This window comes from Pistacia vera, unplaced genomic scaffold (assembly GCF_008641045.1).
Source record: "Pistacia vera cultivar Batoury unplaced genomic scaffold, PisVer_v2 Contig6, whole genome shotgun sequence".
NCBI classification, from domain to species: domain Eukaryota; kingdom Viridiplantae; phylum Streptophyta; class Magnoliopsida; order Sapindales; family Anacardiaceae; genus Pistacia; species Pistacia vera.
In genome coordinates, this window is record NW_022196445.1 from 295063 (window position 1) to 318250 (window position 23188).

The 23188-nt window shown below is 34.1% G+C and overlaps 1 protein-coding gene across 1 annotated transcript; it reads left to right on the forward strand.

Annotated features, from left to right (window-relative positions):
- The first annotated feature begins 2542 nt into the window (after positions 1 to 2542).
- LOC116110224 (putative pectinesterase 63) lies at positions 2543 to 4725 on the forward strand. The gene is made up of 4 exons (XM_031396438.1): positions 2543 to 3061; positions 3793 to 3999; positions 4231 to 4469; positions 4566 to 4725. The coding sequence occupies exons 1-4, from the start codon at positions 2543 to 2545 to the stop codon at positions 4723 to 4725; spliced, it is 1125 nt and encodes a 374-aa protein (XP_031252298.1).
- Positions 4726 to 23188: the final 18463 nt, after the last annotated feature.

Consider the following 23188-nt stretch of genomic DNA (forward strand, 5'->3'; position numbering starts at 1 on the left):
CATGGGAACAAATAGAAAAGCGAGCCATAATATCCCAACACCATTCACCATGGAATGGAGCGTGGGAAACTTTAGAAAGAGTTGGCAAGCTCAACATCCTGCTGCAGAAAGACACATCAGTTTGATAAAGCTCAAACTCTACAAGGATGCGAGTGTTCGGACCAACAAGTAATAGAGCTACTTCATATTCAGACAATCCCTTATTCTTGTTTTTGCTTAATCTCAGCACCTATAGCACTGATTGGAATATTGACACCTATCAGGAGTGCTTACTAGAGCCCATATCCGTTAATTGCTCATGGGAATGGTCATATGTGGCAGTAGCCATCAAGACCAACCCTTTACAAAGAGCCTCTTTTATTCCGAAAGGCTAACAGCTAATTCTGACAAGCTATTCTTCTTTCAATATGCTAGTCATAGTGTGCTCATCTAGCCTATTGAAGTTCAGTCTTGTCCATTGGGTAGCGGGAACTTCTCTTTTGGAATTGCTTGGTTAAATGATAGGCCCCTCACATCAAACTTGATTTTTTTTTTTTTACATTTTCTTTATCTAGTTTGTAAGTGGAGATTCGAACTTGAGACTTTTGGTTAAAAACTTAAAGGTCTCAATGCCATGTTAAATTGCCATTCCCATGTAAGAGCTTAAGTTGATAGGTGAGGGCTCAACATATATAAGATTTGAAATTTTTTTTTTCATTTTCTTTATCCAGTTTATATGTGGGGATTCGAACTTGAGATATTTGGCTCTGAAGCCATCAAACATATATATGGATTAGTTTATATAATGAATTTGTATATATAACATTATATGTCATACAAACTAACTAATGTATTATAATATGATTAGAGGTCTTAAGATTAATAATTAATTAATTATTTCATCTTTTCTTGCCAGGATTATTAACAATTATTTATATAATAATATATAGTGTCACGTATTACCTGTGCGATATTATAATTATATATATAATACCTTAATTACCATAACTAATGTAATTATACATATGGTATAGTTATTGCTAAGAAATTTCTAAAATATAAAACTCTTTGCTATTCTCACTACCATTTTAATTAATCAAAAACAATATTCTCCTATAAATAAATAACAGGTTAAACCATCGTCTTTTTGAATTGTACTCACATCGTCACATCTGAAAAAATATTACCTAATATAATCATGAGGGGTTGTTTGGATCAAGGTAAATAAGATAACGAGGGTAATCTTCATTTATTTTGCAAGATTCAGGTGTTTGGTTTGCAAGTAATAAAATATTACGGTAATATTTTATTATAAATAGTGTTTACTGTTGGTAATGTAGGAGGTAATCTTATTACCTTGTTAGGGGGTGTTATTAAAACATTACCGGGGTAATATGATTTTTTTTACCCATTTTGCCTTTAATTAAACACCATTTCGGACACAGTTGTCCTCAAATGTCTATCAAATAACAATTACCCAATCCCCCTACATTTGAGAAATTAGCTAAAACACCCCAGCCACAAAAAAGTTTAAAAGTTAACAAAATACCCCTAGCCAACCAAGGCCGTGACTCACCACTGCCAACTGCTGGGCCAGCCGTGCACTGGTAAGGCCTTTTTCGACCATGGATCTATGATCTATGGACAGAAACAGCTAGATCTGGCATTTCTATGGTTGTTTCACGACCAAAGATGTGGTCGTGAAACAACCACAGATTTGGCCATGAAATGGTCATAGATTTGTCAATGGATTTGTGATCCATGACCATTTCCAGCTTTCTCGGCGCACGGCTGGCCATATACAACCAGTCATGTGCCATTCCATCGATTGTCGGCAGCGGCCGACGGTGGTGGCTGGCTACCAACAGTGGCTTGGGATGTGTGGGGGTGTTTTTGCTACAAATTAAAATTTTATATGGTTGGGGTGTTTTAACAAAATTTCAAATGTAGGGGGTTAAAAGAATGGTTCAAAAAATAATAATAAAATATACTATTATATTAACATTTAAAAAGGAGGGTAATTTAGTAATCTATAAAATATACCCACCCATTTATTCTCTCAACCAAACATATTATTCACCAATTTATTTGAACTAACCAAACACATTTTCTAAATATTCTTAGTAATCTTCAAGGTGATCTTTCTTTCCGTTAATATAATATACCTTTATAATAAAATATTATGCAATCCAAATGCCCCATAATAGTCATATAAATAATATATTTTTAGCTTTCTCAACCTCCCTGCAACAAAGATGGTCAAATCTCTTGAATTCACGAACTGTATCTGATCATTCTATATTTAGCATTCTATATATATATTTTTTTTTTATTTTAGAAAGAGTTTTAACTTATTTGACTTAGACATTCATTAGCAACGTTTTTTGTTTTACTATTTAAAAGCCTTAAAACAAGTTTTGAAAGGAAAATTGTTGACTCCACTAATTTTAGAAAGGGTATCCTTGTAACAAACAAATTACTAAAAATAAGTATGATTTCACATATATAAATTACCCAATAACACTTTATTCTAAACACAATAATAAAGTTAACCAATTCAAGAATGGCTTACAGAATAAAACAATTTGCCATTCTTGCAATTGTGTTAACAACGACTTTACTTTCTTCCCAATTAATTCCAACCGTATTTTGCACAGACATTCCATCGGAAAAAGCAAAACTTGATGATTGGATTGGCAAAAGCATCAAAGACTATAATCATAGGAAGACTAAATTGAATCATACGAAATCTCCCTTATATGACATTTTGGCTGCTGCAGAGGCTCATGTTAAGGTAATAACTGTTAAGAAAGATGGTAGCGGAGATTTCAAGACGGTGACTGATGCAATAAAGAGCGTACCTGCGGGGAATTCACAGAGGGTGGTGATTAAGATCGGTGGAGGGGAGTATCGAGAGAAGATCATCATTGACAGATCAAAGAAGTTTATAACACTTTATGGGGACCCAAATGAGTTGACAAAGATTGTTTATGATGGGACGGCAACAAAGTATGGTACATTTAATAGCGCTACGGTGATTGTAGAAAGTCATTACTTTGTGGCTGTTAACATTGCATTTGTGGTACGCCTTTTATATTCATTCTTTCTTTTTACTTTACATATACTTTGAATATCAACGTATTAAACAATGGTTCAGATATTATAAAATTGTTGATGTCTGTATTATACATACACATAATACTATAAACATAGAACATAAGTTAACCTTAAGATATTAGTTAAGTATAATGAAAATTTAATTAACTAGAAGATGTAATATTGGCGTGAAAATCACATAGTTTAACAATTATATGTAAAAACATTAGCATAAATATTTTTTTGCATATTACTTACTAAATTGTTTACAATTTATTGAACAAAACCAATATATGGAATGGTATGATCCAATTTATTGATGATTTGACATAACTCAACTCTTGGATCATATTATCAATTCAGTAATACTACACTTACAAACCATTCTCTTTAATTTTATCTCACAAACGCGACATATCAGTTTATAATTGGTTAGCTCGCAATAAGTCCTATCTACCCAATAATGGGTCACATCTACTCAAAAACAAAATGACCAATTACAAGATGTCAAGTAAACATTTGTAAAAAAAAGTTAAGAAAAATATTTATCAACCAATCTTTACTCTTATCAATTTTATCAGTGAGGTCACTATAGTTGATGCATGACAGATAATAAATGGTAATAAAAGCTCAATATTTGTGAGGTCACTATCTGCCATCTTAATCATTTTATAGTAATGATCTTAGTTTAAGTTTCTTCTTCTTCTTCTTTCGTAGAATTCATCCCCGATGCCAGATAGTAGAAGAACGGATGCACAGGCAGTTGCCTTGAGAATATCAGGAGATAAGGCAGCATTTCATAATTGCAAGTTTGCAGGTTTTCAAGACACATTGTGTGATGATAAAGGAAGACATTTCTTTAGAGATTGTTATATTGAAGGCACAGTTGACTTCATTTTTGGAAATGGCCAATCCCTATATTTGGTACTTTTTATATTTCTCTTAATTATTATAATTTGAATTTTGTTAACCTCCATTCTTTAAAACAGTAAGAAAGATCTTTTAAATTAGGATTTAAAAAAAAAAAAATCTAATTAAATATGTTTAATATATTTGATTGCATATTAATATATCAAGAATTACATGGATACATGAGATTAGCTTCTTAACTAATGAATTAGCATATGAAAGCTAAACATTGTAATATTGATGCAGAACACCACCATAAAATCGGTTGCAAAAGGCTTGGGAGTGATCACTGCAAATGGAAGGGAAAAAGCAACTGAGAAAAGTGGTTTTACATTTGTTCATTGTACCATAGTTGGCACTGGTGACATTTATCTTGGACGTGCATGGAAGGAGAGTCCTAGAGTGATCTTTGCTTATACATATATGGGCACTCTCATCAATAGTGAAGGATGGTCAAATAGCATGATTGGCGAAAAAGATAACAAGTATGAAACTTGATAATCTTTTCCCCTATATAGTTAATTAACAATATTTTAATAATTATATATACTTATTGATTTGTGAATTGGAACATTTTGTAGAGCTGTGTATTACGGCGAGTACAAGTGCAAGGGACCAGGGGCTAGTGCTTCTGGTAGAGCCAAATTTGCCAGGATACTATCAGATGAAGAAGCTGAACCTTTTCTGAGCATGACTTACTTAAATGGAAACAAGTGGATTCTACCACCTCCTACTGTATGAATTGATTCAAGTATACAACAAAGAGCAAGGTTGTAATAGGGAAAATTCTACCATAATCAATGATAAAAATATAAAATATTTGTAAGTATTGTTTGTCGACTTATGAAATATGTGTGCACATTATTATTAATTTACTTGTGGGAACATTTCTGTTTATGTGTAAACATTCCTTTAATCTCTTCTCATAGTACATGTGTCCATTCACAAGATATTTTATCTCGATTTGTTTTCATGAGACTTGTGTGATAAGATACTTTACAAGTGTCACTCTCTCTTTAGAGTGGTCCATGAAGGTTTGTTAAAAAGTTTCTCTCACGTGCAAGGAGGTAACCAGAAACTCATTTTAAATAAAGGGATCAAGACGTTAATTAAACTTAATAATACAATTGTAAATAAACTTATAATAAATAATATATTGGGTATAAGTTATACAAAAATATGAGTATTTATTTATAATGCTCTTTATAATTATGTGTTTGACGATATGGAATAAATTTATAATACTTTAACAAGTGTAAAACAAAACCAAGAAAATTTACTAATGAACAAGTTATTAAGCCAACACAAATAACAACACCTCCAAATTAAACTATAATAAAATTTATGCTAAAAAAACATTCAAAAATTTATCTAGCTTTTATAGTAAAATATTATATTTTTTGTTGTAATTTCACTTTTATGTTTCAATCCCTTAAAATAATGCATCAAAATACATATTTTTTATATTTATCTTTTTTTCCTAACTTCAATATTTTGATATGACTCATCTATGGGTAGTCTAGATGATTAAAACGAATTGGGGATAGTGTGTGTAGGCACACGGTCTGAGATTCGATTCTCCATCTAAACATCTGCAATTTAAGTGGAGGGTCATGACGGTGGGTTGTATATATATAAGTATTGAAACACAAAACAATTGACAATAATTTAATTTGACAAACTAATTTTGAAAATGATATTTATTTTATAAAATATATGAAAAGATATACAAACTTTCTTCATTTTATTCTTTGTACAATTAAATAACATATACAAAATCTATTATATAATTTATTAAATGTATTTGTGAGATTTTTTTGTAAAAACTAAGGCTCCGTTTGGTTCACTTTTTTACACTTTTTAGAAAAGTTTTTTGAAAAAAGTTAAAAAAAAAAGTTGAATTGGGCGGGTATTACAATGTAGGATTTGGAAATTAATAAAAATACCCCCTATGTTTGTTTATTTACTAAACACCCCTATAATAAAACATTAAAAGTTAATAAAAACACCCTCAACCCACCCATTAAATACGAACAGTTGGCCACCATCGCCGGAGGGTGGTCGGAGTCGCCGTATCTGCGCATGACCGGCTGGATCTTGCTGGTCGTGAGTCGATATGGCCTTTTCCGACCAGATCCACAATGGATCTGGCCGACAAAGGCCAGATCTACGGCTAGATCTGGCCACTGACGGCCAGATCTGGCCGCATTTGCTTGTCAACAACGGCCAAAGATACGATCGTCGTTGATGGTCAACGACTATCATATGTTGGCTGTCGTTGATGGTCAACGACTATCATATGTTGGCCGTCGTTGACGACTGGCTACTGCCAAAGATCTGACTGTCAACAGCCAGATTTTTGGCCTTAGATCTGGCCTTTTCCGGCCAAATCCACCATGGATCTGGTTGGAAAATGCTAGATCGACGCACTACCGGCTAGATTCAGCCAGTAGTGTGCCATTATACCAGATTCCGGCCATCTTCCGACAGTGGTGGCTGGAATCTGGTAAATGTGGGTTGCTGGGGTGTTTTTGCAATTTCTAAAAAAAATTTAGGGGTATTTAATTAAATTAACAAATTTAGGGGGTTTAAAAAAAATTGAATAATATTATGAATTTTTTCAATTTTACTGTTTAACTTTATTGGGAATACTAATAATAGTATTCCCAAGAGTGAGCCAAACGAAGCCTAAGAATTTAATTTGATATATTTGATGAATTTAAAAATTAATTTCATTTATACATATATATATATATTAATGATTGTGGAGTGTGGCTCCTTGTTGAAAGCTTGAAGGAAGTTCAAGTTTTGTGCTGCAAGGTGTGTTTCGGCTATCCAAGCTCAAGAGGTGCTTGAGTTGTCCAAGTGAATTCTTAGACTCAAGCAAATTGTAGCTGAACATTGGAGTAATCAAATGGTGGAGTTAAGAGTCTTGTAGAATAGGGAGTGTTTCACAGTGTTGTACTTTATTTCAACTCTGGATTAGTCTGTAACGTGTTTTGTTATAATAGATTTACTTGATCTGGATTTAGTCTCATAGATGTAGGCTAAAATGGTTTTTAGCGAACCATATAAAAATCCCAATGTACTTTATTTTTCGGCTCATGTTTGATTAATTTGCCTAATGGTTTGTTAATTAACTCCTAAAAGCATTAACACCTGTTAAACACATTCCGCTATGTGTATGAAGAGTTCATACACTCTTTCAATATTAATGGACAAGAAGATGAGTATGGATAGTTTTTAATCATGAATTGCAATTGAAAATCACCACAAAAATCTTAACCGTTTTACCTCATCATAATCTGGTTTCTCTTTTGATAATTTCTCAACCATCTGAAACCTCAAAGATGCTTCACCCTTTTTTTTTTTTTTTTTTTANGTGGCCTTTATTTAATTTGTTAGAAAAATTAAATAAGTGAAATTACGTTTAAATGTGTGTTTGCACATATTTAAATATATTATCATTATTGTTAAATGTTAATATATATTTAAATATATATTAATTGATTTTAATTGAGATAATGATGGAGAATAAAATAAATCAAATTGGGAGTGTTTGGCAACATGGGGCGTTTGGGTTGGAGCCCAAGCCTATTCCATATGGGATTAGGGCAACTTAATTAAATATAAAAGGAAAAGTGTGTGTTAATTAATTTAATGAATTGATTTCTCTTGAAATTAAAAACACACATAGCAGCCCCATCTCCTCCCACGCCAGTTTTGGGTTTTAGGAATTTGATTTGCTTTCTTCTTAATCTTGAAGCCAAAGAGGATCTAGCAAATCCCTCTTTGGTTCTTTTGAGATTGTCTTCGTGTGGACTACATAGGTCCGATCCTACACTTGGATCGGTAGCAAAACATTCGTCGACAAATTTGGAGGATCCTCTAACGTGCGTTTGTTTTCTTTAAACTCAGATTTATTTTTTTGCAGATTTTATTTATATGAATTGTAAAATTATACTCTTGATCTTGGGTCATGTAAATGATCCCTGAATTATATTTTTTGTTTCCGTTGCAAATATGGGACCGTTTACTAACACCCATCCCCCTCATGATATTGACTAGATCTTACGCATGTGCATGGTTGGTTATATTGCGGGCTCAAGTGGGTCAAAGGCCTGAGCGAGGCAGATATCGCTACATTGGATTGTTTTGTCGGCCCAAAAGGGGTCAAAGGCCCGAACGAGGCAGATATCTCTAGATAAGATGGATTTAGCATTCAACCCGCGCGATGTTGGACTTTGCCGAGTTGGATGGGTTCACATCTGGGTACTAGTTATGGTGAGGAGTTTCACATGAAGTTGGGAAAAGTTTTATATTTATATAAATCATTTATGGAAGTGGAAACTTTATAAATATAAATGTTTTGTCGTATATTAAAATGATTTCTCCCTTTTCCCCACTCACTGAGTATTTCTAGCTCACCTATATTTTTTTTATGTTTTCCTTTTCCTCCCACCAGGTCAAGAAGAGAATCGTGCAGAAGAGTGATATTCGCTCAAAGTTGGGCCACACGACTCCATTTTGGCAAGTGTATAACCGATAGATTTTTCTTTTGCATCATAGAGACTTATGTTTGGCTCTATCATGTGCCATTTCATGCTTTATTTTGGATTTGTAATATATATATATATATAACCTGATACCAAATATTCCTCTTATTTTTGTAAAAGAATTATTGATGAATGCATACCATGATGCAAAGAAGAAAATGTTTATAAAGATATTTTAGGAAAAACATTTTTTTTTTTTTATGGTTTTATAGATTTTACATGGCACGTCTTGGTCACCTAAGTCTCATGGGTGCGCCCGGAGCTTGTGGGATAGGGAGGGTCGAGACGGGTCATGTCATAAACTCTCTCATACTCTGTCAAGATGATTGGGTGGGTTTGAATTAAAAATAATTTAACTAATATTACTTGTCAAACATGCGGCACATCATTTACTCTAATTTGTTTAATTTATCTCTAATTTAAAATCATTTAATCACAATAAAACACATTAATTTGTATGAGTGAGTTTGCATAGGGTGGTATACATAATACTATTCTTTTTATGAAACATTCTTTATAGGTTCAAAACAGTAAAACTTGTTGCTAAATCTATTACTAAGAACGTCTATACTGTTTAATAAATTCTACTTTTATAAGCTTTTATGAATCATATACTAATTTATTTGTTTTAAAATAATTCTTATTGAAAGTTTTAATACTTTACAAAGTGAATTAAACCTAAGCGGAATGGGATGTTAAGTTGATTTTAGTGTTTATTCGTCACCATTACAAAACAATCAAACATGAAACAAAATAAAGCACACCAGNTGGTGAATTAATTAAGCAATAGAGGCAAAACAAATATAGTTGTGGCGGAATATTTATTCTATGTAAGGAAAAAATTATTATTAAGGTGGAAAGTGTTAGCCAAAATCAAGCAAAGCTTGATCAATGGCACTTGTTTGATTCAAGCCATCGAGCCATTGATCAAGCTTTGTCTGATTTTCGCTAACAGAAAGTGTTGAGTAATATATAGTTTTAATAGAAAGACTTAAAAAACTAACTAAGCAGGATAATTGTTGTGCAAAAAATTGTGAAAAAGAAAATTATTTGGTCAATAATGTTTTTTTATTATTTGAAGATTTTGCTATTTAACATAATTCACTACAATGATTGTTTTGTTTTCTTTATATATAAATAAAATATATGTAATTATGACAAATTTAGTAAAAATCTTAGAGAGTGTTATGCCAAAAAATACACAACACCACCAATGAGAGCTTAACAAACACTCAAAGACAAAATGATATTAGCTGTCAAAACTCAAACCGCCTCAAAGAGATATTTTATATCAATCATATCTCATTTTAAGATAAGGATTAAGGAGTGGTCCCCATGTGTCAAGACAACTTGCAAAATCACTCATTACATTGACTTCAAAGGTATAAGTAGGCACCTCTCTTCATGAAAAAGAGAGGTTTGATATATGAGAGCTTATTTTTCTCTGTAAACAAAACATTCTCCATCTTTGTATGCCTCAAAGGTGATATCAAAAAAATAGTTAGAGAATAATAAAATATTAATGGATGTAGAATCGCTTTAAGCATCCAAACCATTATAAAAATCTCTCTTGTCAATCTTTTATTTATGTTTCTTCAAACATATATCATCTCAGTACCATACTTAACTCTCATAATCATATTGCGTGTAATTTCTAAGATCTTCTTAACACTTTGCACATGCGAGGTCGTTGGTGTCAAAATCATGCATCAACCGTTTGGCACTATAAGGAGGGCCTAATTCACATCAGCTTTCCATGTTTTTCTAGGAAGTCTCAACCTCTTCAGCAAATTCCAGCTTCTTTTTCCAGAATCACGTTATCAAATGTGAAAATCTGAGTAGGATAAAGTTTGAATCTGGCGAAGCAGTAAACACAAGAATTGTAGCCCTTCGAGTTAGATTTCTGATGGTTCAAGAATTATCAAAATCTGAGATCTACAGCTCAAGTTATCATCAAAATACTGAAGCTTATTTCGGATCAGAGCTCTTAGATCATGTGGTCAAATCTCCCAGATCGTGTGCTCAGATCTCTCAGATTGCGTGGCCAGATTACCCAGATTGCACACATAAGAGCTCTCAGATCGTGCGCATCAGATCTCTCAGATCGCGAGCTTAGATCACTTTGATCTTCAGCTTCAGATCACGCTCAAATCTCTCAAACCAGAAAGAGCTCCCACGCTCTCTAGCTCCCAAGCTCTTGAGATCACGTGTTCAAGATCATTGAGATCACGCATTTAGATAATTCAGATCACGCTTTTGAGCGGCCAAATCATGCTTCCAAGCACTTAGATCATGCTTCCGAGCACTCAGATCGCACTTTCGAGCGCTCAAATCGCTAGCCTTGTGTTCTTAGATCAAGCTTTGCGCTTTTTGATCGAACTTCTTGTATTCTCAAATCAAGCTTCGCACTTTCTGATTGAACTTCTTATATTCTCAGATCAAGCTTCGCGCTTTCTGATCGAACTTCTTGTGTTCTCAGATCAAGCTTTGCGCTTTTTGATCGAACTCCTTGTGTTTTTAGATCAAGCTTCGCATTTTCTGATCGAATTTCTTGTGTTTTTAGATCAAACTCCGCGCTTTTTGATCAAACTCCTTGTGTTCTCAGATTAAGCTCGGCGCTTTCTGATTGAACTCCTTGGGTTCTCAGATCAAGCTTTGTGCTTTCTGATCGAACTCCTTGTGTTCTCAGATCAACCTTTGTGCTTTCTGATCAAACTTTTTGTGTTTTCAGATCAAGCTTTGTGCTTCCTAGTCGAATTCCTTAAGATCTCATATCAAGCTCCTTATGCTTTCTGATTGAGCTCATAAGCTCACTCGTTCGCTTGAGATTGCACGCCTCAGATTGTTCAGATCGCGCTGTCCAAATCATGCTCCTCAACTTGAGATCGCACGCTTCATATTACTTNAATAATAGGTAAGGCTGAAACTGGATGAAAATAGTTGAAGATGGATGAAGAGGATTGTGATTAAGTAGTGTTTAGGTCTGTATTTGGACTGAGAGAAGTGTGTAGGTCTGTGTTTGGACTTAGAGCAGTGGAGACATGAATTGATTGATAAGGAGGTAACGCTGGGGTAGTTAAATCAATTTCATTTGACAAGTTGGCAAAGTGTTGGAGGAAGGGATAACAGATAATTAGGAAACTAAATTATGACTAGTCAAGGCAGATGGGGAAAAGTTTGGTTTACTGGTATGTAAGGTTGGTCTGGATTTTAAGGTAGCAGATGTAGGTTCAAATAAAGGTGAACTAGTACTAGAAATAACAGGAATCTGAGAAGCAGTATCTAGAGATAAATCAGAACTGTGTGTAGGAAATTTACCTGCTACTGAAGAGTGAGTACCAACTACTAGAGTATGTAAGAAAGTTTGAGAGCCAGTTATTGCTTAGAGGATAAGACCTACTGGAGATGAGGTATGTTGCAAAGTGATACAAGGAAATGTTGAGGAGTTATCATGACAAGAATTAGTAGGATGTGATGATGAATCAAAGTTAGGTAGGACAGAGGGCTTATCAAATTTTTTAGAAAAAAGAAACACATCTTCATTGAATTGGACACTAGGAGTGATGAAGGTTTTATTATTAGCCCTTAAATATTTATAACCCTTATGAAGTAAACTATACCCTACAAAGACACATTTGGAAGAATGAAAATCAAATTTGTGGCTGTTAAAGTTTTAAAGGAAAGGAAAGCAAGAACAACCAAAGATTTTAAGGCTATCATACACAGGAAGTTTATTGAAAAGTTTGTGATAAGGTGTATCATTATTTAAGACAGTAGTGGGCATCTTGTTAATGAGAAAGGCTACTGTTCCAAAGGCTAGCCACCAGTATTTTAAAGGTATAGAGACATGAGCTAACAAAGTAAGTCATGTTTCAATAATGTGCCTGTGTTTCCTCTCACTACGGCCATTTTGTTGGTGAACATAGGCACAAAAATATCTAGTTTGAATACCATTTTTAGTGAGGTAGGGAAAGAGAGTTTTATACTCACCTCTTTGATTGGATTGGAGGCATTTTAGTTCCAAATTGCCTCTCAGCAAGGTGATGAAATTTAATAAAAGTTTATTTAACTTCAGCTTTGGTTCTAAAAGGAAACAACCAGGTAAAGCGGCTAAAATCATCTAGAAATTGCACATAAAACTTGAAACCTTCTACTGAAGAAATTGGTGCAGGACCCCACACATCACTGTGTACTAAAGCTAAGGGTTCATTGGCATGAGATTGTGATAAAGGGAAGCTATTTTGATGAAGTTTTCCTAACTGACATGCATCATAGAAGTTAGATAATTGGGTAGGCAAATTCTGATTTGTAAAGTGAGAAGTAAACTTAGGAAGTGTTGGTAAAATTTTATGCAAAGTAATGGAGTTGGGATGACCCAATCTCTTATGCCAAAGCATGTATTGATGTGAATGCTTGTCAACAGTCAAACAGTTAAATTTTGAAGCATCAGAGTTTCTTTTATCAAAAGTGCAACATGAAACAATAGATTTTCTTTCATCAGACATGCAATATGCAATAGGTTTAGTAGTACTTTCATTGGACTCAACTGAAGACCCTTCAATATATGTTTTATTAATATTGAAGGTAGAACAAGTATTGGAATCAGAAGGAATAATTGTGTATCACAACTAGAATAAGTGGGATTACATTGTGCATCAGAAAAAGAAACATTTTCACAGCCAACATTCAAAAGTAGAACAAGAGATTTATTAACATTTGCAACTAACTCGAGAGACTTATTTGACAACTGAGGTATGGAAACAAATTTATTTGAAGACTAAGATAAGTCATTGGTTGAGGAGCACATAGAGTGTGCAGGAGTTGCAAAGTTTTGTGACATGTAAGCTATAGTCATACCAGGCCGGTAAGGAGAGATGCATGATTTTGGCAAGGCAATGGTGTTAGATGGGATTTTCAGTTGATAAAGCCCTTCTTTAAGGCCCCCTTGCAGTAACATGGCCTTGGTTGACTTATCCTTAACAACACAAGAGTTAGCATCAAACTCAACAACAAAATTGTTATCCCTTGTAAACCTATAAATACTAAGTAAATTCTTTGTAATTTTAGGAACACAAAGTATGTTTTTAAGATAAAGACACCTGGAATGTAGATTGCCAAGAATAAAAGAATGATCAATATGAGAAATGGGAAGGTACTCACAGTTGCCAACATAAAGTTGGTCTCACCTTCATAATTCTTGCTAATGTTCAACTGGGACAGGTTAGAGGTTACATGATCAGTTGCTCTGGAGTCCATATACCATGCTGGATCAATTGGAGTAAAAGCAGAGGCCTATTGATTATTGTACATTGTTATGCAACTGTGGGCAAAAAGGAAATTACTTCTAGGATACATTGCTGAGTTAGCACCGGCATGAACCAAATTTGCTTGACTATTTGGTCCCATCTGTTGACTGGGAACTCCAAAGGTTGGAGAAAAGCTTAAATTATTCTTAGGAGGAGGACTATAGTGTGGTTGCTGCGAGTTGTAATGTTGCTATTATGGTTGAAACATAGTATCAGAATTCTGCTGTAGACCACTAAGATGAGCAAATGGTACTACTTCAGTAGAATAAGTGTTGTGATGGTGCTAGGACATCGGATCAACATAAGAATTGTTATGAAAACTCTGAGATGAGACATTTCCAGCTTGAAATGCACCATTGTAAGCTGAGTTATATAGGTGATAACATTGTATTTATGAGTGACCAGCTTTGTTGCAAACATGACAGATAATTTTTCCTATTCCTATTCATGTTCCTCTACCTCTTCCATATGTGGTAAAACCAGGAGGTCTAGGGTTGAAGTTATTGTTATTATAGGGTAAGAAGTGATGAGCAGATGAAGCAGGAGCAGAATAAGGTTAAGCGGTAATATTGTAAGCAGAAAATGAAGACTGAATAGGTGAGAGAAGAGGCTGAACATGTGAGTTTACATAGGAAGGTAATGCAACATAATTCTAAGAAGTATGTAGATTCCCCAGAGACATTAGAGAAGGTATGGTACCACTCAAGTTTTCTGTAGTTTTGACAATAGAGTTTAACTATGAATTTGTACCAGAAACATTATAACACCTAGGACTGGTTATTGAGGCTATGTTTGTTGTTATACAAATATGTGGAATTGAACTTATCAAGTTGTATTTCATATTTTTGCAACAGGAATTAGGCTTCTTGGAGGGTTACAATGTCTAGTTTTGACTCTAATCTAAAGGTAAGTGTCATCACAGTTAGATCATATTCAGGCCCTAGGCCATCTAACACATATTGCAATAAGTCGATCTTCATCGGAAACAACTAATCCATTAGCAACTAAACTCTCTGCAATTTCTTTCATTTTCTTCACATAATCACTAATACTCGAATCTCCTTTATGAGTGGTTTGAACTAATTTTTTTAGATGTAAGGCTCTAGCCTTTGAATCTGTGATAAACTCATTTTCTAAAGCTAGCCAAATCTCATTGGAAAACTGACACTTAGACACAGAACAGAACATGCTTTCACTGATTTTAAGCTAGTAACCAACTTACTAGGAATTTATCAGTCTTTTCCACATAATGTAAGCTGGATTTAGACTCTCTCCAACAGTGTTATTGCTAATTTCTATCTCAGAATCATTAATTAAAATTAGAGGAGGACAAGGCACTCTACCTAACAAGTGATCTTCTAGTTCATGGGAACCAATTGCAAAGAGAACTTGGGAGCTCCAAAAATGATAGTTGTTCCGCGTTGGCTTGGGATTGATAACTTGTAAGCTCGAGGCAAGAGCTGAGGTAGTTCGGTTCTGCAGTTCAGGCATCATCTTCCTGGTGTTGTTAAGCGACTGAGAGAGATCAGGATCTGAAGTCATTTGACGCGAGTCAATGCTCTGATACCATGTGAATCTAGCTTAGGGTTTGAGAGAAAAACGAAATATCAAGAAAGTGTAACTGATTTTAGATATTGAAGAGTAGATTCGTAACAGATACAAGTGACAAAACATTCTCCCTTTTTATACAAAGAACAGATTACCAACTACTTTACAACTAAACTACTGATTTTGTTATAAACAAAATGACATCATATTGCAGAATATCATTTTCTCCTACTACTTGAGATTTTTACACTTTTACCCTTTGGTCAACAACGGAGATATTAAACTTAATTTAACATTATGAATTCACAAGATTGTCCTTTCATGGTTAAGTTCTAATGTCTTAATTCAAAAAATGGAGGGTAACATGAGTGTTTCCGAAACCAAGGGGGGAAAAGTTCATTTGCAATAGATTTGTGGTGAAATGTTGTCCCTATCTTCTAATCTTGATCAATAATTGTCATATAATCCCAGAAAAGAAAAATAATGTGAATAAAGAAAGTAGCTGGATTATGCATGCCACATCAATTTTATATTAGATTTATATACATAATAAGTATATAGATAATGTTTTTCCTATAAAAACACACGTAACAGTTTCCTTTGATTGTTATACGCACTTTAATTTGTTTATTTATCTAATTTTAAGTTTTTCGATCATATTGTAATACATTAATTTTTGTAAGTTAACCCATATAATGAATTTCTACATATAATATTAGTATTAGAAATAATCTCATATATAGTCATCGACAGATTTAGCCACAAAATGACATGAATTAACCTAATTGAAATAACAAGGGTAAAAATAGTTGGAATATGCTAGACTACCAAGTCTAGTACCATTAGCATTGTCTAGCATAATTTAATTAGATTGTCAAACCATATTGTTAAATGCTAGACTATCGAGTCATGTATAATCTAGCATTATGAATTAGAAATATATCATTTATTATTTCATTAAAGGTATAATTAATAAGTTACTGGATTTTATAGCTAGATTTGTCCTTTGAATAAAACCTACACATTTTGGGAAAGTGTAATTATTGAGTTGATTATATATATTCAAATTGATATTAATAAACTCTTATTGTAGGATTTTTAACATGAATTTCACTCAATTCTAACAATTAATCCCAAGATCTGCATATTGATTATAGAATACTAAATTTAAAGATTAAGGCTTAGAAAAACCTGATTCTATCATAGCTTCTGAATTTCTTGAATTCCCTGCAAGTAGTGATTGGTCTTCATTTCTAGAAACACTCCAAAATGACGACTTCCAAATAGGGTTCAGTGTACAATTGTATTTTGTAAAAGGGACCTAGCCAATTGATATTAATTTATTGGGCACTCCCATTAAATGTCCAATAAACTCTAAAGCCCATTATAGGCCGAAGATCAGTTCTCAATTATCATATCAGAGAGCATAAGGAGCTCAATTTGAGAGCATAAGGAGTTCGATCTGAGATCATAAAGAGCTTGATCTGAGATCATGAGGAGCTCGATTTGAGAGCATAAAGAGCTTGATCTGAGATCATAACAAGCTTGATCGGAGAGCATAAAAAGCTCGATCTGAGATCATGAGAAGTTCGATCAGAAAGCGTGAAGCTTGATTTGAGAACACAAGGAGTTCAATCAGAAAGCACGAAGCTTGATCTAAGAACAGAAGAATTGTTCAATTAGAATGCACGAAGCTTGATCTGAGAACTCGAGATCAGTGATCTAAGTGCTTAGAAGCGTGATCTAAATCATCTAAACATGTGATCTCAACGATCTTAAACGCGCGATCTGGATGATCTGAGCGTGCGATCTGCGATCTGGCCACACGACCCGAGAGCTCTGATGCGTGTGATCTAATCAGGTCAGCTGAGAGCTAGAGATCTGATCAATCTAAGTGCGTGATCTCAGCGATCTTGAACGAAATCTGAGCATGCGATCTGCGATCTGGACATGCGATTTGAGAGTTCTGATGCGTGTGATTTGCGATCTGACCATGCCATCTGAGAGCTTTGATGCGTGCTATCTACGATCTGCCCACGCCATCTGAGAGCTCTAATACGTGCAATATGTGATCTGACCACGCCATCTAAGAGCTCTGATGCGTGCGATCTACGATCTGACAACGCCATCTGAAGCTCTTATATGTGCGATTTGCGATTTCCGCGTGATCTCATCGATCTTGAATGCGCGATTTGAGCGTACGATCTACGATCTGGACACCTGATCTGAGAGCTTTGATGCATGCGATCTGATCACGCCATCTAAGAGCTCGATGCGTGCGATCTAATCACGCCATCTGAGAGCTATGATATGTGTAATCTGTGATTTGGACACGTAATTTGAGAGCTCTGGTGTGTGCGATTTGCGATCTGACCACGCCATCTGAGAGCTCTGATGCGTGCCATCTACGATCTGACCACGCGATCGGGTGAGCTTGGACGCAGGTTCAAGTTCTGCATGGGCCACCAAACTGTTGATGCTTGATTTTGACACCAACGACTCGCACGTGCAAAGTGCTAAGAGAGTCTTAAAAATTACACATGATAGATTCATGAGATTTGAATATGGTGTTGAGATCATATATGTTTGCAGAAACATAAATAATAGATAGACAACAAAATTTTTTATAGTGGTTCGGATATTTAAAGCAAATCCTACATCCATTGTTCTTTTATTATTCTCTGACTATCTCTATGATATTGCCCGTAAGGCATACAAAGATGGAGAAATACTTTATTTATAGAGAGAAATAATAAAGCTCAAATGTTTGCCCAGCTCTCATTTGCCCAGCCCCCCTTTTACGAAGAGAGGTGTCAATTTATACACCTTTGAGGTTAATGTAATTAGTACTTTTGTAAGTTGCCTTGACACATGAAGAGCTCTCATTCGTCCTTATCTTAAAATGAGATAGGTTTGTATAAAATATCTTTGAGGCGGTATGGGCTTGACAGCTAGTATACTTTGTCTTTTAGGCACTTGTTGAGCTGACATCAGTATGACTTTTTAGGCACAACAGCTTTGATTTGTTAATGATGTAGGATATGACTCCTTGATTAATAGTCAATGTTAAAAATAAGGATATATGATATGATTTTATTATTAAAATAAAAATTAACAAACAAAAAAAAAAAAAAACTCTCTACAGAACGTATCAATTTGTACTTAAAATGCTTTAACCATTTATATTTGATATATATACATAAGTGGTTTTACCTTTAATGCTTTAGCCACATAAATTTTGTATTAGTGGTTTTTACCATAAATGCTTTATCCATGATTATTATATATTCACGTAAACACTTCTAATAACCATAACTCACTTGTATCAATATCTCCCAAATTATTATGAAAAATTTCTCAATCTCTGCCTTTCTTTTCCTTGTTCTCTTTATCATTATAGGTAAATTTTCAATCTTAGTTTCTTTAGAATCATTTTATTTCCTAGTTGGGTATCATGAATACAAACTAACATAGTATTTTAATGAATATTATGGATCTATATATGAAGTACCCAATCATATCTATCATTTTTTCTTAAGAGGAATTAATCAAATTAATCCTAGTAATGTTTTTCAACACATCTCATGTCTTATATTACAAATATGGAAAAAAAAAAAAAAAAAATTTCCCTACAATGGATATACATGCATATACAATCAAGGATGAAGCTAGAAATTTTTTCTCGGGGCTCTGAAGTGCAATGTTCAAAGAGTAAGGTGGTCAGAGTATAGAAAATGAATTTAGGAAGTTGCATCTAGGAGGTTAAAGTGTCAAGTTGGCGAATGAGGGCCGAAAGGTAAAAATCAAACATTTAGGGACGAAAATGAAATATTTTTACTGAAGCCTAAAAGAAAATTCAGTAACCATAGTGCAGTCTGAGGGGGAATGTTAGCCAGACTGAAAAGAGGGCAGTTTCGTAAAACTGCAAATCTACAAAAGAGAGAACGGCGTCGTTTTGAGAAAAAAAGAAAACTTTACTCTTTAGCTTATCGTCTAGCTGAGTTTTACTCTTAACATCAGTTTCTTCTCTCTTCCTCTGTATATAAACAAATGTATTTCTCTGAGAATAATAAGAAAAGATTCACGCATTTTTCAATTTTCTCTCTTTTAGTTTTTCAGTTTCACAAGGCTGAACTTAGAGAAGTAAATTGAATATACAATGCATGGAACATGTCTAAAGAATAACTTGTACGATAGGGATAGAATAGGAGAGAATGCATTCTCCTTCAGGAATAATGGCAAAGAATAACTTCGTATTAGACTTTAATCCAAGTTCAAAGATTTAAGAAAGGAATCTATGCAATTTAACTTCACTCAAACGTTGTTTACTAAAAGCATCCCTACTTAATGGACTTAATTATCCATGTCGTACAATAATATGTTTGCTTTCAGTATAATAAATTTTTAGCATAAAATAATTATACTTATACATTACAGATATTCATTTTATATTAGAAGTAAAAATAAATGCTTAGAGGTGTTTCATTTGAACCCTTATATATATATATATATAAACATAGTTAGTCTTTACATAGACTTGCCAAAGTAAGTTGACTATAGGAAAAAGAAAAAAATTAGACGGATCATCATCTTGATTATATTAGTATCAACAAAAAGATGAATATATGTTTTAACTATGGAATGGATTAGTATAAGATTTCAAAATATAAGAAAAAAGAATTAAGCACGTTTGAATAGGTGTAAAATGTAATAATATTTAATTTGATTTTTCACATAATTCACAGATTTATTTGTGGGTTTGTCACGTGGTTTTGTCTGTGTAATATTATTTTTTAATTAATAAATAATTTATTGAGAATATTTGGTGGGTATAAATAACTCTGCCCTTTTTATGATTGAGTGGGCCGTGTAGTTACATACTCTCACAAATCTATTTATAAAACTATTTTTCACACCTATGTAATAGCTTAATATATATAAAATTCAAATATTATGAAATCCTTCTAAAAATTAGACAAGATGGGTACTTAGAAAACAATAATACTATATTTACAAAGATTTATATACAAAGTGAGGTGGCAAAAAATGAATAGAAGAGTAAAACAAAAAGTTAAACTCATTAAATTCACTCTTCTATTCATTTTTTGTCACATCAAAATTTCTTTGTAAGTGTAGCATTACTCGAACCTTATAAAAAAGGAACTCCTCCTTCAATTGTCCATAAAAAAACTACCCTTATTCTAAGTAAAATATTACGACACTACCCTTTTAAAATAGTCCTTTTAGACTTGCGTATGTTATTGACTGTGTGAACCGTGAAGTGTAAAGTGTAAACCTCAACTGTATCTTCCTAAGGGGGCGTTTGGTTGGGGGTTAAGTGGGATTACTAGGGTAATATCATCTTATATTACTTGATTACCATGTTTGGTTGTCAAGTAATATAAGATACCGGTAATCTTCAAATACCAATAGTGATTACTATTGGTAATAAAAGAGGTAATCTGATTACCTCTATTTTCTTAGGTATTCTGAGATTACCAGGGTTATCTTTTTTTGTTTCAATTTTATCCCTTATTAGTAAAAATTTTGGACAATAATACCCTTAGTTTAAAACAAATTTACATTAATATCCTATTTCAATTTTACCCTTATTTAATTAAAATTTTGGACAATAACGACCTTATATTTAAAATTATTTATAGACCACCACTGCCACCCAGCCACCACCACCACTACTACCCAGCCACCACCGCCGATAGCCGGCCAACCACCATGGACCACCGCCAGAAAATCGTCGGAGTCCCTAAAAAAGAAGGAAATTCGGTGGGAGGCTCCGGGAGGCTTCGATATGGCCGTTTTCGGCCATTTTAATGGCCGAAAACGGCCAGATCTGGCCCAGACCTAGCCGTTAACGGCCAGATCCCTGGCCATTAATGGCCAGGTCTGGGCCAGATCTGGCTGTTAACGGCCATGGAGATGGCCGTTAATGGCCATATCTGGTCCAGACCTGGCCATGGACATGGCCGTTAATAGCCAGATCTGGTCCAGACCTGGCCGATAATGGCCAGGGATCTGGCCGTTAACGGATCTGGTCGAAAATGGCCAGAATATATCTGGCCATTTTCGGCCAAATCTGGCCTGATATGGCCATTTTCGGCCATCAATATGGTCAAAAACGGCCATAGCGAAGCCTCCCAGAGCCTCCCACAGAATTTCCTTCTTTTTTAAGGACTCCGGCGATTTTCCGGCAGTGGTTCGCGGTGGCGGCTGGTGGCGGCAGGAGGTGGGGGTGATTTCATCATAAATTAAAGTTTTATATAAGCGGGGGTGTTTTAGCTAAATCTGAAATATTGGGGGTTAAAAGAAATTATTCAAAAATTAATAATAAAAATAATATTATATTAATATTTAAAAGGGGGGCAATTTAGTAATTTAAATAACATACCCACCAATTTATTCCCCATAACCAAACATATTAATATAACATACCCACCAACTAACCAAACATATTTTCTTAAAGATTCCTAGTAATCTTCCAAAGTAATCTATCTTTCCAGTAATCCAACATTCCCAGTAATCTAACATTCCTGAACCAAACGCCCCCTAAAAGTAATATGTAATAAAGCTACATGCTGGGCATTGAAATCAGTTTCACTTATTAACATATAAAATTTATTTGTGAAGAATTCAGCAAGTTGGAAATTATACATAATAATTAGTCTTTACATAGACTTGCCAAAGTAAATTGACCATAAGCTCAAAATTAATACTAGCTCAAGTAACAGAGAGAAGAAAAAAGTTGCACCTGGTTAACAAGTTTGATGTACTGCAATTTGTTGAGAACTGGCTTTGGAGATTTTATTGTTGATTTTAAGTAGAATAAAAGCAGGAGACAAGACTAACTGTTCCTTTATAAGGAACGACTATTCCTTATTAAGAAACAATCATTTCTTTATGAAGGATCAATCATTCCTTTATAAGGTATGACAATATGAGGGAATGGTCATACCTTCACAAGGTATGACCATATCTTTATGAAAGAATGATCATAACTTCATAAAGAACGATCATTCCTTTATAAGGTATGACCGTTCATTTATAAGAAAAGATCATTCCATAAGGAAGGAATACTCGTTGCTTAAGAGAGGGATGACCATTTCTTTGTGAGGAACAACTATTCCTTCATAGGAAACGAGGAATGGTATGAAGGAACAATAATTTTTTAGGTCTAGTTAAAATCATTTAATTTTGTGTCTTGGGTGTGGTGGAACTGACATGACAATTCCAACTTAATTATCACATTGGGGTTATAAGGAAAGTTTGTGAGATTTGATCATGAGTGTAGTATTATTTTAACTACAACCTGTGGTTTTAGTACCATGAAACAATTTTGAGAGAACTGAAAATCTAGAGAAGAAGCAAATTTTGATCTTTGTAATAGAAAAATGATGCTCTGCAGTTTATATACATAACACAGTTGACAAATTGGCAATCCGAGTGATGTGCCATGTCAACAAACAAAAATTAGAAAGCACAAAATACATGACACAAATTCTGTTCATGGAGAAATAGCGATTTCTATAAAAACGTCGAGTTTAAACTTCTTCCCAACACACACCGTTTTACTTACCCTATTAACAACAACATAATGGTAGAGTTAAATTTCGATTAGTTTTTATTCACTTTAACAATCTTCAATAAGGGATGCAAATGAACTGATCTGTACGCTAGTAGTTCGATGTTCATTCGATAACAGCTTGATTTGACTCGATAACAAACGGTTTGAGTTCGAGTTCGAGTTCGTTCGATTCAAGATCGACCAAGGGGTGTTCG

Excerpts from the sequence above, each read along its gene's own strand:
- LOC116110224 (XM_031396438.1), top strand. The coding sequence starts at position 2,543 with ATGGCTTACAGAATAAAACAATTTGCCATTCTTGCAATTGTGTTAACA. Across the intron at positions 4,000-4,230 it reads ATGGCCAATCCCTATATTTG|AACACCACCATAAAATCGGT; the intron begins GTACTTTTTATA and ends ATATTGATGCAG. Across the intron at positions 4,470-4,565 it reads ATTGGCGAAAAAGATAACAA|AGCTGTGTATTACGGCGAGT; the intron begins GTATGAAACTTG and ends AACATTTTGTAG.